We start from the raw sequence: 15,214 nt of genomic DNA, 5'->3' as shown, positions 1-15,214 counted from the left end.
AAAGACAACACAATATAGGAGAGGTTAGCACAGCTGGACTAAACCAAAACAAAGAAGTTTCCTGAACACACCTGAACACTTCAGACGCCAGAGTAGCAGGGGTGGAGGTCTGGGGACCCTGGTTTCAGGGGACATCTAGGTCAATTGGCATAACAAAATGTATTAAGAAAACAGTGCATCCCACTTCGGTGAGGGGTACCTGGGGTCTTAAAGGCTAGCAGGCAGTCATCTAAGATGCATCAATTGGTCTCAACCCACCTGGAGCAAAAGAGAATGAAGAACACCAAAGACACAAGGTAAATATGAGCCCAAGAGACAGAAAGGGCCACATAAACCAGAGACTCCATCAGCCTGAGACTGGAAGAACTAGATGGTGCCCAGCTACAACCGGTGACTGCCCTGACAACACAACAGAGAATCCCTGATGGAGCAGGAGAGCAGTGGGATGCAGACGTCAAATTCTCATAAAAAGATCAGACTTAATGGTCTGACTGAGACTGGAGGGACCCCCGGAGTTCATGGTCCTTGGACCTTCTGTTAGCCCAAAACTGGAGCCATTCCCAAAGCCAACTCCTCAGACAGGAATTGGATTGGACTATAAAACAGAAAAGGATACTGGTGAGGAGTGAACTTCTTGAATCAGGTAGACACATGAGACTATATGGGCAGGCTTCTGTCTGGAGGTGAGATGAGAAAGCAGAGGGGGACAGGAGATGATTGAATGGACATGGGGAATACAGGTTGGAGAGGAGAAGTGTGCTGTCTCATTGCGAGAGAGCAGCTAGGTACATAGCAAGGTATATATAAGTATTTGTATGAGAGACTGACTTGATTTGTAAACTTTCACTTAAAGCACAATAAATAATTAAAAAAAATGTCTTGTAGGTAGTTCACAATCTAGAAGTGGGGCTTTGATTAGTTGTCACCAACAGAGATGTTAAGACAGAATCATCTTAAAGGAGGAGTAGAAGGAACAAAATGATTTACTGATTAGTGAAAATGAAGATATGGGAGTAAGAGAAAATAGAGTCAGCAGGACTTTGGTCTTATTTTCAAGTATATTTATTGATTATTTTCCTTTTTACAGCCAAGTGCAAGATCTGTGAATGGGCATTTGAGAGTGAGCCACTATTTCTTCAGCATATGAAGGACACTCATAAGCCTGGAGAGATGCCTTATGTTTGCCAGGTATTGCCTTTTTCTCTGGGGGGCTTTAGCCATTTGTCTTCCAGGTTGGATACAAAGAATTCACTAATCAACATTGCTCACTAACTACTGCATACATTCTGTTTTAGGAACTCTGAAGAGGTACAAAAGAATTAGTAAACAGTTTCTGTCTTCAGGACATGTCCAGCCAGGGAACATAGCATTTGCTAAGGGGAAGAGTGGAATTGTCTGTCTCCTGAATTTGTCGTTTGGAGGTGGACAAGAGAAAGCCTTCCTCTTCTTAGTCGTAATATATGGATTATACTCAGACGTTCCTGTCCTTCCACATTTTAAGTCACAGCTGGATTTATCACAAACATAGCCCTGTGTTACAAAGTCAGAAAAATAGTTTGATTTCTGTACATTTTAAGAAAACTTTTTTCTTTTCATGTTTTACTATTTTCTTTGCTACTTTTTAAAGGCCTCAGTTGTTTACCTCACTCTTAGCCTTGTTTTCCCTCTTACGTGACTCAGGTGTGTCAGTATCGCTCCTCACTCTACTCTGAGGTTGATGTTCATTTTCGGATGATCCATGAGGATACGCGGCATCTGCTCTGCCCTTACTGCCTGAAGGTCTTCAAAAATGGCAATGCATTCCAACAGCATTACATGAGACACCAGGTACCAGCCACCAAGCAACACCTATATTCTTTTTTTTTTTTGTAATGAATGCTGGTGCCACCACTGAACTAGGCAAATAATTTTGGTAGAGAAGATAATATACATTTGTTTGCAAAAATTTACTGGGTTTCTGTGATGTGCCATGCACCGTGCTAGGTGCTAGAGATTTAGTGGTAAACAAGACCAGTAAACAATACAGTAAAGCACGAAAAGTATAAGGGAAGGACAGGACCTAGGAAAGTATACACCTGTTCTGGGAGCTTAAGAAGGCTTCCAGCAGAAGTGTTCAAGACCAGAAGGTGAGTAAGAATGAGCCAGGTTAACTGGGCAGTGTACTCAGAGGCAGTCCACACGGTCTGGAGGAGTGTCAGGAAATTGAAAGAAATTCATTGTGGTTGTAGTGTAGGGTACTGGGAGGAGGTTGAAAGAGGAACAGATCATGGAGAATCCTGTAAGCCATGAAAAGGAGTTTCAACTTTATAATAAGTTAAAGCCATATAAAGAGGTTAAGCCCGGGAGTAATGTGTTCAGATTTGCACTTAGTTAAGATTATACTGGCTGCACTGAGGAGAATGAATTGAAATAGATTAAGACCAGAGTTTGGGAGACTAGCCAAAAGACTTCTTCATAGTTTAGGTGAGAGGTGATAGTGAACTAGACTGTTGGCTTTTGAAATGAAGAAAAAAGAATACAGTTGAGAGATACTGAAAAGATAAGCGATATTTATGATTTGGGACAGATTAGGTGAAGATAGCAAGGGAGTACTTAAGAATAGTGCCAAAGATTCTGTCTTGGGGAATTGGATGGCTGATGGGACTATTGACTGAGGTAGAAACACTGGAGAATGTAAATTTTGGAGGGAAGATTATGAGTTTGAATAGTTCGTGTTTGTGGTATCTGTGGATGTCAAATGTAGCTGTCTAATAAGTAGTTGGATATACAGGTTTCAAGCCTGGGAGAGAAGTCTGTTGGAGAAAACATACTTAGAAATCATTATTATATAAATCCCGTGATTTTAAACTTTAAATGTCGTGGACCGTCCCACTCCCTTGAGAATAAGATGAAGGCTTAGGATCCTTGAAGTCTCTATCTCCAAAGCCAGCATCATGGTCCTAGGAGGGAAACCAGAAGAGTCTTGGCATTAAAGAAGCTAAAGGGAAGAAAGTGTTTTTGAAAAAGAGTGTGATCAAAATGTCATGTGTTGTAGGAAGGTCAAGCAAGGTAAAAACTTTAGAGGCAGGCCTTTAATTTAGCAACATTGATGAGAGCCATTTTGTTGGTAGGCATGGTAGTCAGTTTCTGCAGGATCAGTGAATGAGAGGCAAGGAAATGGAGACTGCTTATTTGAAGACATTTGTTTATGAAGAGGAGGATAGGCTGGTAGGTAGAAGGGAGGCAGAGAGCAAGGATTTTTTGTTGTTGCTTTTGTTTTTAAGATTGACTAGATATGTCCTTGTTTTAAAATGCTGTAAGAGAGGAGCTCATAGAAAAGGAAAGTGAAGATACATAGGGTACAAAATGGAGAACAAGACAGGTGTGCCTGTGCTTGATGTTCACACATGTGTGCACACAGACATGCATGCACTTTTATGTGCAAGCACCTTCTTACACTGATAATCCACCACAAATCTATTTCCAAATAGTGCGGAAACATCGCTTGTAACTTAGTTCAAGGGTCTACAGAACCTTGCTCTCTTAGGGAAGAAAGTTACAGACATGGGCCCTATTTTGAAAGACTTCAGTACTAGGTAGACTAAATCCTCAAGATGGTCTCACAGGGCAACACATCTGTATATATGGGTGCGTTAAGAGGAAAAACAGCAAGATGCAGAAAAGTATTATTTGTTTAAAAGAGAAAACAGGGAGGTGGTGGTTGGATATATAAAATATGTATTTGTTATATGCATAGACTGTGGAAGGATACCCAGGAAATCAGTAATAGTTTCTGTGGAAGGGACTGAGGGGTTTGTTTTTTTTTTACCATGTATATTTTATTACTTAGAGAAATAGTAATAAAAAAGAATGTCCAGGAGTAGGTAGCACTGTCTGTAATATAAAAATAAGGTAGGGGCTAGTAAAACTTGGAGCCCTGGTGGTTCAGTAGTTAAGAACTCAACTGCTACCCAAAAGGTCGGCAGTTCAAACCACCAGCTGCTCCTTGGAGGCAGTTCTCCTTTGTCCTCTAAGGTTGCTATGAGTTGGCATTGACTCAGTGGCAACTAGTTTAGTTTTTTTGGTTGGTTGGTTAGTATAGCTCATCCAGAGTGTCACACATGGTTTGACCTAGTCATCATGGCCTTGAGTCCACCTTCCCTTGGGGGCATGGGAGACAGTGATTCTCTTAAATTATCAACAGAAAGGTGGCATTGAAGAAAATTCATTGAGCACCTTTAAGGGATTCTACCTCACTTTTTTTCCCTTCAGAAGAGGAATGTTTATCACTGCAACAAATGCCGGCTGCAATTTCTGTTTGCCAAGGACAAAATTGAGCACAAGCTTCAGCATCATAAAACCTTCCGTAAACCCAAGCAGCTAGAAGGCTTGAAACCAGGCACCAAGGTAAAGGGTTTGCCAAAGTTTCCTTTTACAGAGGAGAGGAATATTGAATTTTTAGTATTCTGAGATTTAATGTGGGTAGTGCCTAATTATTACCCTTCCTCTTGACTCACAGGTGACAATCCGGGCTTCTCGAGGGCAGCCACGAGCTGTTCCTGTATCTTCCAACGATACACCTCCCAGCGCCTTGCAGGAGGCAGCGCCACTGACCTCCTCAACGGATCCTCTGCCTGTCTTCCTTTATCCTCCTGTTCAACGCAACATCCAAAAGAGAGCTGTCAGGAAAATGTCAGCGCCTTCTTCTAAATGCTGGGCGGGTGGGGGTTGGATGGGCAGGATTGTTCCTGATAGCCAGTGCAATCTGGTAGCAATCTAAAGCTTGTACCATTTGGGGACCCTGGAGGCAGTAATGAGATTTCCCTTTTGTCTTGACAGGAGTGTCATGGGCCGTCAGACATGTCTGGAGTGCAGCTTTGAGATCCCAGATTTCCCTAATCATTTCCCCACTTACGTACACTGCTCTCTGTGTCGCTATAGCACCTGCTGTTCTCGAGCTTATGCCAACCACATGATCAAGTAAGTCATGTAATTAAACCAGTTGTTTTCTACCTGGGAGTTAGGTTCTCCAGAATTCATTTCATTCCCTACCCTGCTCCGATTTTGTTTCTTCCTTCAACTTTCAGAGTTGTTTGTCTCTCCTATCAGAGTAAGAGGCCAGACCCTCACGTTCATTAGGCTTTGATGGTCTGTGCTCTAATTTGAGTAGGACCTTGCCACTCAAATGTGTTCAAGTTCCCAGCATCAGATAGGAGCTTGTTAGAAATGCAAACTCCCAGGCCCAGCCCAGGCCTACAGAATTAGTGTGCATTTTAATAGATCCGCAGGTGATTCATATGCATATTAAAGTTTAAGAAGTACTGTGGTAGGAAAAGGGGCCCTGGTGGAACAGTGGTAAAGAGCTTGGCTGCCAACCAAAAGGTGTCAGCAGTGGAAATCCACCAGCAACTCCTTGGAAACACTATGGGGCAGTTCAGCTCTGTCCTGTAGGGTTGCTGTGAGTCGGAATCGACTGGATGGCAACGAGTTTTTGGTGGTAGGAAAACTAGCTTGGGCTGGGGTTAGGTGGGTTGCAGAGGCATCTCTTTTGTTGGTGGCATTGGCTGGTGACATCTCTGGTGTAGCTGGCAAAGCCCCATAACTGATACCACTTCTCCTTTGTTATTCTCAGCAATCATGTTCCAAGGAAGAGCCCCAAGTATTTGGCTTTGTTTAAAAATTCTGTGAGGTAAGGAAAAGCTTATTGGTTGTCTCTTAATTTTTCAAGTTTTTACATTAAATCCTCTTAATTATTTTGGAGAGTGGGCATGTGAATTAATTTGAGGGAAAGAAGGGGCACACTTCTTTAGGAAGCCTCAAAGCTATCTCTAGTGTCACTGCTGTGTTTGTCTCACATGTTCCTGACTCTCGTTCTTAGTGGAAACAAGCTGGCCTGCACTTCATGTACCTTTGTTACCTCTGTGGGAGATGCCATGGCCAAACATTTAGTATTCAACCCCTCTCACAGATCCAGCAACATCCTGCCACGGGGTAAGTAGGAGAGGTGGGGGTTAGCTAGTAGAACAAGAGGGAAAAAAAGATATAGGATACAAGGCATACTGTATTAGTCAGGAACATCCCTATTTGGCCTGTATAGAATATATTGCACCAAATTGAAAGCATTCTAACCTGAACAGTATATAAGACTGGAAGGTTGGTCACTGTGAGGGGTGTATCTTTGGTGTAGTAGGTGTGCATTTTTACTTGAAATCCCAAGACACTGTCTTCGTTCTTGTTTCTTCATTGAGCTAACTTTTTTTTTTTTTTTTTTGTCTCATTTTCCACAGGACTCACTTGGATATCTCACTCAAGGTAACAAAAACTCTCACTTGATGGTTTCGTTTCTGTTTTGTAGTGTGTTTGGTCTTTGTTATTTTATTTTCCTAGTTTGAGCTTTCTCTTCCTGTCTTTGCTCTCTCACCCCTCTTTTAGGCATGCCCTGACCCGTGACCGAGTTCATGATCGGAACTTGAAGAATATGTACCCACCTCGTTCCTTCCCTCCCAGCAAAGCTGCCACTGTGAAATCTGCAGAGGCCACCCCAGCTGAGCCTGAAGAGCTTCCAGCTTCCATGGCCCAGGCACTCCCGTCACCAGCCTCAACTGCAACCCCACCACCCACCCCCACTCACTCCCAGCCTTTAGCCCTTCCACCCTTGCCTGCAGAGGAGGCCGAATGTCTGAATGTTGATGACCAGGATGAGGGGAGCCCAGTAACTCAGGAACCCGAGCCAGCGTCAGGTGGGGGTGGTAGCAGTGGAGTTGGCAAGAAGGAGCAACTGTCTGTGAAGAAGCTTCGAGTGGTACTGTTTGCTCTATGTTGCAATACAGAACAGGCAGCTGAGCACTTCCGAAACCCCCAGCGACGTATTCGGCGTTGGCTTCGGCGTTTCCAGGCCTCTCAGGAGGAGAATCTAGAAGGCAAATATCTGAGCTTAGAAGCAGAAGAGAAACTGGCTGAGTGGGTGCTGACCCAGCGTGAGCAACAACTACCTGTGAATGAGGAGACCTTGTTCCAGAAGGCCACCAAGATAGGACGGTCTTTGGAGGGGGGTTTTAAGATCTCCTATGAGTGGGCGGTGCGTTTCATGCTGCGACACCATCTGACTCCCCATGCCCGGCGAGCTGTGGCCCACACCCTACCCAAGGATGTGGCAGAGAATGCAGGACTCTTCATTGAATTTGTGCAGCGGCAGATTCACAACCAGGACTTACCCTTGTCTATGATCGTGGCTATTGATGAGATCTCCTTGTTCCTGGATACGGAGGTGCTGAGCAGTGATGACCGCAAGGAGAATGCCCTGCAGACAGTGGGCACAGGGGAGCCTTGGTGTGATGTGGTGCTGGCCATTCTGGCAGATGGCACTGTCCTCCCCACCCTGGTTTTCTACCGAGGGCAAATGGATCAGCCTGCTAATGTGCCCGACTCTATATTGCTAGAGGCAAAGGAGAGTGGCTACAGTGATGATGAGATCATGGAGCTGTGGTCAGCCCGAGTGTGGCAGAAGCACACAGCTTGCCAGCGCAGCAAAGGCATGCTGGTGATGGACTGTCATCGCTCTCACTTGTCGGAAGAGGTACTGGGTATGCTTAGTGCCTCTAGCACTTTGCCTGCAGTGGTCCCAGCAGGCTGTAGCACCAAAATCCAGCCATTAGATGTATGTATCAAACGAACTGTCAAGAACTTCCTGCACAAAAAGTGGAAGGAGCAGGCTCGGGAAATGGCAGACGCTGTGTGTGATTCTGATGTCCTGCTTCAGCTGGTGCTAGTCTGGCTGGGTGAAGTGCTGGGCGTCATTGGGGACTGTCCAGAGCTAGTTCAGCGGTCCTTCCTTGTGGCTAGCGTTCTGCCCGGTCCTGACGGCAACGTTAACTCACCTACAAGAAATGCTGACATCCAGGAGGAGCTCATTGCCTCCCTAGAGGAGCAGCTGAAGCTGAGTGGAGAACAGTCTGAGGAGGCCTCAGCATCCACTCCCCGGCCTAGATCATCTCCTGAAGAGACAATTGAGCCTGAAAGCCTTCACCAGCTCTTCGAGGGTGAAAGTGAAACCGAGTCTTTCTATGGCTTTGAAGAAGCTGACCTAGATCTGATGGAGATTTGAGTGTTGGGCTGTGAGAGGTGTGGAGTCGGGGTAGGACAGTGTGAGGGAGAGTAGAGGGATTTAGGGAAAAAGGGGCATACCAGGTGGGGTATTTGATTTCTGTTTTTAAATATGCCACCACAGCCCCAATGTTGACTTAAAATTCCCTGTGGATTTGTGATTAGAAAAACCAATAGTGATCACTTCTGAGCCGAGGAGCTAGCCCACTTCTGCTAAAAACAGGTTTTTGTGACTTTTTTTTTTAAAAAATTAAAATCACTGTGTTTGGTATTTTTCTGACAAAATCAAGAAAAAGAAAAAAAAAAATCCTTCGTGGGTGAATGTTAAAATTTTTTGAGTTTCCCCCTCTTACCTCAATTGTATCATAGTATTTCCAGGTTTTTTGTTGGTTTTACTGTGTGGCCAATGTTTCTGGGCATGATGCTATATCTTAACCATTGTCAATGTGAGAACATTTCTGAAGATGGGAAAGACAAATGTGTAGCTCACAAACTGGTTTATTATATATATGGATAAACCCTTTTTTCATTGTGGTCTTAACACTTTTATATAAAAACAAAAATGGAAAAAAATCCCACTGAACTCTTCTTTCCTTCTCCTTTTCTTTCCTTCCCTCTCCAGAGATGTTGGTTTCTACAACAACTCTAAGTAAAAAATTGTGGCTTTAAAAATGCATGGAAACCACCTTTAATTATCTAGAATGATGAATAGATTTGTCATTCCTCACCACCCTTCTCCCTCCAACGCAACAAAAACAGTTTTCTTGGCACTTGGAGTCCTTGACCCCTTTCCCCATTCTCACACCGTCACTCTGGACAAAGGATCATAACCGTATCATTAGCAAGAAGTACTGAGTTGATCGGAGTGTTAGGGTGGAAGCCATTCCCAACTCGTGGGTCTTCATTCTGCAAGCTTCTAGGGACAATCCCTACTTTGTTGAACTTCCTCCTGTTCAAGAGGTCACATGTCCTGCAGCCAGGAGCTAATTGTGCAAGAAGTATTGAACTTTAAGACAACAAACTGCTTGTTGAAGTCCTGCTTTTACCCTGTGGCTTTCCTGTATTTCTTAGAGCTGAGAGGAGAATCTGAAATGAAACACAACGAGGTGTGCATACAGAAAGACATGAATCTTTATTTTTCACTGCCAGCTTCGAGGAAAGAATTTTTTCTACAATTTGCATGTGAGGGATTTTTTTAAACTGTATGTACTTAGGGGTATAAACTGAAACATACTGTAATGTACCAAGAAAAGGCGCAAAAAACCAAGTCCACCTTTCCCACAGCTCTACCACTCTTCTGTCCATACTGAGGCTTTCGGCGGCATTTCCCTCCTGTGAGCCAAGGAGAGGCAACCTGCACAGGCGTGTAAATGGTTCATCTTTAAAATGTACATAAGTGGAACATTTAATGAAGGGAAACAGATTTATAAACAATGTTTTGTTTCTTTTCCTAGGTGACCCTGTTTAATAGGCTTTCACAGACTGGGAGATGCTCAAGATGTGATGGGCCTAGTGATACAGGTGTGACGTTTGTTACCACCTGTTTCTCCTCCCTTTTTGTTTGTTTGTTTAACGCCCAGCACACTATAATATAGTGGACTGGAGTGATCCCTCCCACAAATAGCTTGGCCAGCTTTGTGAACCCATGGCATCTGAAAACTGAACTGAGGATCATCTGGGCTTTTCTTCACAGCTTCTTGCCTGTTGCCATTTTATTGACAGATTATGGACTTTGAAGACAACCCTTTGCCTTTGAGAAAGTTCAAGAACTGTTGATTGGTCACCTCCATCTACAAGGACCTAATCACTCTCTGGTAGTCTACACAGCAGCCACAGCCTTAGCAGAGCTGGATTCCTGGCCTCTGCACACTGTATGACTTTCTTGATGGGTAATTTTTTTTAAAGACCATAATACCAACAGTGGATCAGCTGGGTCTTGGCCAAGAAGTTATCTTTGTGGACTCTGCCTGCATGGCTTAGTAGTAGAAGGAAGTTTTTGTTTGTTTTGTTTTTTTTATAATTCAGTTTAATCAATAAACCAAGTATTTATTGACTACTTTTCTGTGTTGAGACTGAATGTGTAGATTCAAACTGAAAACGTACTGGTTTTCCTTTGCTTAAGGCACTACTACTTTGTTGTAATCACAGGTGGTAAAAGTGGAGGAATGTTCCGCTTTCTCCCTTAGTTCTCACCTCACTGAACTTCTGTGGGAGTTTTGTGGTTTGCCCTCTGTTGCAGTTTCTCAGAGGTTTGGAGATGATACCCATCAAAATCACCTAAGATCTTCATTCTTAAAAGTCAGGTTTAGCACCATTATGGAGATGGAACTGATCTGACTCAGCCGTCTATACCATACTAATTGCTTCTGGTAACTACACTTAAGACTTTTTAGTGAATATACAGTACTTGTAAGAGGTTTTCTAACAGTGCTAGAAATTTGGATGATAAACATTTAGGTTAAATGTTTAAATCAGTATTCCCTGTATGAAAGGTGAGGAGGAAGATGGATGGCGGATTGAGGCTGCCAGTTCCAGCTGGGAGGTAACCTTATAAAGAGCAGCTCTACCAGATGCTGCATTTCTATCTTGGAAATGATTGATACTTTACCTAAAAATCACACTTGCAGCTAAAAATAACCAGAAAATATTCTTTTAAGTCTAGTGCTGTTGGGGTAAATGTTAAAAAAAATTATTTTAAACACAAAAGCCAGTTACCTACTCAAAGATTAAGCCTGGCCTCTACACAAAGCTGTCTCTGTTGCAGGTCCAAATGAAGACAGTAGTGGGTCTTCCGTATTATGCACAGAATTCTCTGTGCTATGAGAAAGAGCCTAAGGATTCTCTGACTAGGGATGACATAAGACAGTATTCAGCAGTTTCATTCTTGGCGTGACCCAGTCAGACAGAATGAAACCACTCAGCAAGCGTTTTGAAGAATTTATTTATTTTACAAAAATCTACCTCTGAACCAGCCAAGTTCAAAGTTAAAAGAAGGGTACAACTTCAGTTCCCAGATAACGCATCTGTATTCATTCAAAGCCACTGAAAAGGAAGAAAGCAGTAACACAAGTAAAGCCATACAGAGAGAAAATCAATTCTTAAAGCAGCTCTACCCTCCAACTAAAACCCCTTCCACCCAGAGAATTTTTCTAGTTGATAACCTCCAGAAAAGCCCAAATTACAGCAACCCAAGTTGCCTTCCAACTCTTCCAGCACCTATTTTTTTTACTATAATTTTGAATTACCTGATCATGTGGGCAATATCCCAGTTAGTCTCAGCAGACAGTGGTCCCTCTATTTCAACACCTTTTTCTGTTACAGTGGCGACTTGAAACTGAAATCAAGCAGAGCACTCAATGAAAATGCCCTCCCCACAGGAGAGAACGGCCCAGTAAAAGTTAAAGTAGCCGGCTTTCCCCTAATCTGAAAATACGAGAAAAGTGAGGCAATTTGTTCTTCAGAGCTAGAGACCCAGGGGAGTTAATTCCGAGTATTCTGAACCAGCATCTTTTTTCCTCACCCGATTATAAGAACGGGCATCTCGATAATACAGCACTCGCATGCAGCGTTCCACTAGCTCTCGGGCCTCAGTCTGGCTCAGTACTGGCTGCTTCTCCAGAACTTCTCGCAGCAGAGGCTAAAGAGATGGGGGTGGGGAGGGAATGGGACACATCAGGGCCTGAAAAACAGGTTTGTCTCAAATCCAGTGTAAAAAAGAAGGATAAATGAGTGAAAGGTAATCGTTTGCCTACTGCCTCACCAAAATTAACTGCTCCCTTATGGCCCAGTTGAAGTTCTAGGGTGTCTTCTCTTTATAGAAGTCTAGTGACTCCTTTACATGCCACCTTGCCATTGAAATATAAGTGCCAGCATACAGCCTCCGGACTACAAAGAAAAAGCTATTTGCTAAGCAGCAGGGATGCTAGCCTATTCCTCATGTCACAATTCCAGGGAAGAATAAACAACCAGGAACCCACACTGCCTTTTGTCTCCCCTCACCCCTACCTCACAGACTACTTACCTGAGCCAAGTACGCGCCATAACCAGTGGCCAGCGAAGGAGCTTCATAGGCTACACCAAGCATGTCCACATAACCGAGAAAGCTAATAGGACATAATGGATCAAAAAAACGCAGCTAAGATTATCTTAGCTGAAAGATGGTACCATGGGGTCTGAATTTAAAGTGGGATTCGCTTAGGGGTAAAAGAAGAGGCGCTACACAAGAACTAGTTGGGCAGTCAAGCAAGTAAGTTATTTGTACTCAGATCAACCTCTCTCCATCAGCATAGCCTCCAATGACCATGGTGTTCCAGAGGGGGTTCATCTTGGAGCGGCGGCTGTACATGGCCCTGGTCAGCCAGGAATGAATAGCTTTAGGACTATAGCTGTGTCCATCTCCCAACAGCTCCTCATCAATCCTTCAAAGAAAGTAGTTTTGAGAAAAAGGATAGAAAGCAAGTCTGGATTTCCACCCGCCTCCAAAAGAAATTTCCACAATTTTCTCCATTTTATATCTTCTAATGCTGAACACTGTTTATTGCAAACACTCTTCGCTTTTTCCACCCCCAACAATTCTCCCTTCTACCTCAGCAGCCTCAAGTCCCCCCATCCCTTCTAAGGGGATTAAGAAAAACGGATTCCCCTCTCCACTGGGGAACTACTGCCTATTCTCCGGACGACTTACACCATCTGGCCGAGAACTTGCTTCAAATACTGGAAATCAGCGTAGTCTCCTGAGGCACCCAGCATGGTGCTGTCGTTAACTCGCATAATGCGAGAGATGTTGCGGAAACGAGCTAAGGAGCCGTAAGAGCCCAGCATGTCTGCTGCAATCACCACTCCGCCCTCGAACTTGACACCCAGGACCGAGGTCCCGGTCACCATGGGGTTCCTGGTGAGTGAGAAAGGTCTGGCGAGGGGCGGCGCGAAGGCAGAGCCTGCGCCCACCAGATCCCGCGCATTGCGTCCCATTTCCAGTTTTTCGTGGCTGTTTTCAATTATTCCGTATTCTCCGGGACTCTGCGCCGGGGGCTCCCCTGCCGTTCGCGCGCCCCGCGGCCCTCACTTCGCCTTCCCCGGCTCTTTCAGAACCGGCCGGGGGCACCAGGCACTACGGTCCCTCCCCTCTACGCGAGTTAAGGCGCCGAGAACTTACTGGGTCCGCGTAATCGGACCCCCGTAGGGTGCGGACGCCGGATCCACGAAGGAGCTCGGAGTGGGCGGGATGCGGTAAAACTGCCCCGGAGCCGGACCCCCGGCCCAAAGCCCGGACCGTGACTCCAAGAACCCTTCCATCTTAGTCACGGTAGCAGAGGAAATGAAAGCGCTTGCGCCGACGGAAGCGGAAATTGTTCTCCAACGCCACACATTTCTTTTTCCTGCAGGCCACCTCAAGCCGCCATGTTGGTGAGGTCACGGCCGAACTTAACCGTTTCGTAGGTAGCGGCTGGTTCCCGGAGTTGTAATTGTCCAACATCGCATAGCTCGTTGGTGGTAGAGTTTGGGCTAGATCAGAGAGTTCTGACACGCAGTTTCAAGAGGAGGATGGTGCAGGGAGTGGTTAAGACCCTGACTTTGAGCTAGGAGGCAGAAATTTTCACGATCCTTTTTGGATCATTATAAAAAAGCCCTGCATGAGAATAACCGTGAACCCAGAATCTCCTACATTTGTACTCAGAGCAACCCCAAACGTTAGGCATTAATCGACCCATTTTACAAATAAGAAACCGAGGCTTGTGGTTTAGTGATTTGCCTGTCCACACAGCCAGTAATGGGAGAAATGAGTCTTCAAATCCGGAATTAAAAACGAATCTCAGAGTCGCGTACACCCTGGTTGTACAACATCTCAGATTGAGCACTCGCTTTCTGTGGGACCCTGGATAAATCTCTGAAAGTTTCCTTTTTACCAGATGTCCTTGCTCACCTCTAAAGCAGGAGGAAAACTCCCTTGAGTCTGCGGGACTGAAACGAAATTCCAGGGATCGCCTTCTCAAAGTGGCTCTCTAGGAGGGCCTGGATGCAGTGTTTTGAATCAAACCAGTGAACCTAAAACCAAATAAACTGCCATACTTTGCCAGTTCTCCCTACACAACTTGATTTAAATTTTTTTTACGCAGTGAGAAACCAAACCAATTTGGTTTTAAAAATTCACTGAGCAGATCTGAGCCCAAAGCAAAGTAAGAAATTTTAAACTACCCGATTAAAAAAAAAAAAAAAAAAATTTTATTAAGTAATGAACTCCTGGAAAGGGAAGGGGCATGAGCTTCTGTCAGAGACTCCCAGCTGACACTCTGTATCCTTTTGGTCTTCAAAAATTGGTGTTCCATTTTCTCCTCTAATTAATAGCCACCCCTCCCCCAAAATCTATATTCCAGTTGATTATTGGACCACTCAGGGGTTTACTTAGACAAAAGCAGGTGCTCAGTTGTCATGACAGTGGGTTTATTGGGATTTCTCCAAAATCCCTAGGACAGCTGGTTCTTCAAAGCAACCAGAGTCCTGATCATATGATTCTATGAATCAATTATATGATCATAGGAAACAACTGTCCTGCAATTAATTGACTATATGCTTGTTTAGAAGTGGCCTGGGGCACCTTGCTGGTCTCTGGTCTCGCTCCTTTTTAGGTCCCTATATTTAGGCTCTGGTGGGGCCAGTACCAATTCCCGAGATCAGAAAAACCAGTGGCTCTTTTAAAGAATTTTAAATACCTACGGCAGTGGTTTTCAGTGAGAGAACTCTCTAGTCTCCCCTGCATCTTGGAGCTTAAACAAGGGACCTAGTCCTTGTGGTAACCATTTGGCCCACTGCAGGGAGATGGCAGAAGTTTTATTATCTCTTTGGATCACAGCAATTAACTAGACAAATGACAACAGATCTAGTTCTCATGGTATGTGAAGGGTCTTAGGAGAGTAGGGTTTTTACATGAGTATTGAGAAATTCAGGGATATTTTATTTCCCCACTTCACACTCCATCAACAAGAGTAACCACTATTTTGACTTCTAATAGTGGAGATTGCCTTTCCCCGTTTTTGAATTTTATATAAATGGAATCACACAGTATGTATTCTATTTTTAATAATTTTTTATGAAAATATACACAGCAAGACATATGCCTATTCAACTATTTCTG

At 44.2% G+C, this 15,214-nt stretch overlaps 2 protein-coding genes across 6 annotated transcripts in view; one reads left to right on the top strand and one right to left on the bottom strand.

Annotated features, from left to right (window-relative positions):
• Positions 1 to 10,088, top strand: part of POGZ (pogo transposable element derived with ZNF domain) — a 53,797-nt gene extending 43,709 nt beyond the window's left edge. For 4 of the 5 annotated variants that reach the window (XM_064282586.1, XM_003409462.4, XM_003409463.4 and 1 more), the window contains 9 exons: positions 1,088 to 1,188; positions 1,681 to 1,827; positions 4,252 to 4,386; positions 4,499 to 4,671; positions 4,819 to 4,959; positions 5,612 to 5,668; positions 5,858 to 5,970; positions 6,267 to 6,291; positions 6,412 to 10,088. In XM_064282586.1, the coding sequence (XP_064138656.1) occupies positions 1,088 to 1,188; positions 1,681 to 1,827; positions 4,252 to 4,386; positions 4,499 to 4,671; positions 4,819 to 4,959; positions 5,612 to 5,668; positions 5,858 to 5,970; positions 6,267 to 6,291; positions 6,412 to 8,083 (2,564 nt within the window). In that variant the 3' untranslated portion in view covers positions 8,084 to 10,088. The remainder of the gene's footprint in view (positions 1 to 1,087; positions 1,189 to 1,680; positions 1,828 to 4,251; positions 4,387 to 4,498; positions 4,672 to 4,818; positions 4,960 to 5,611; positions 5,669 to 5,857; positions 5,971 to 6,266; positions 6,292 to 6,411) is intronic. The other variant, XR_010321541.1, reaches the window with a different exon arrangement.
• Positions 10,089 to 11,006: 918 nt separating this feature from the next.
• On the bottom strand, positions 11,007 to 13,404 carry PSMB4 (proteasome 20S subunit beta 4). Its single transcript, XM_003409466.4, has 7 exons — positions 13,238 to 13,404; positions 12,767 to 12,973; positions 12,354 to 12,500; positions 12,104 to 12,185; positions 11,603 to 11,719; positions 11,328 to 11,416; positions 11,007 to 11,124 (listed from the first exon to the last, which is right to left on the bottom strand). Exons 1-7 carry the CDS (start codon positions 13,375 to 13,377, stop codon positions 11,112 to 11,114), a joined length of 795 nt encoding a protein of 264 aa, XP_003409514.1. The 5' UTR covers positions 13,378 to 13,404; the 3' UTR covers positions 11,007 to 11,111.
• Positions 13,405 to 15,214: the final 1,810 nt, after the last annotated feature.

This window comes from Loxodonta africana, chromosome 3, assembly GCF_030014295.1.
Source record: "Loxodonta africana isolate mLoxAfr1 chromosome 3, mLoxAfr1.hap2, whole genome shotgun sequence".
NCBI classification, from domain to species: domain Eukaryota; kingdom Metazoa; phylum Chordata; class Mammalia; order Proboscidea; family Elephantidae; genus Loxodonta; species Loxodonta africana.
Note: the sequence above shows the minus strand (reverse complement) of the source record. Positions and strands in the feature narration are given on the sequence as shown.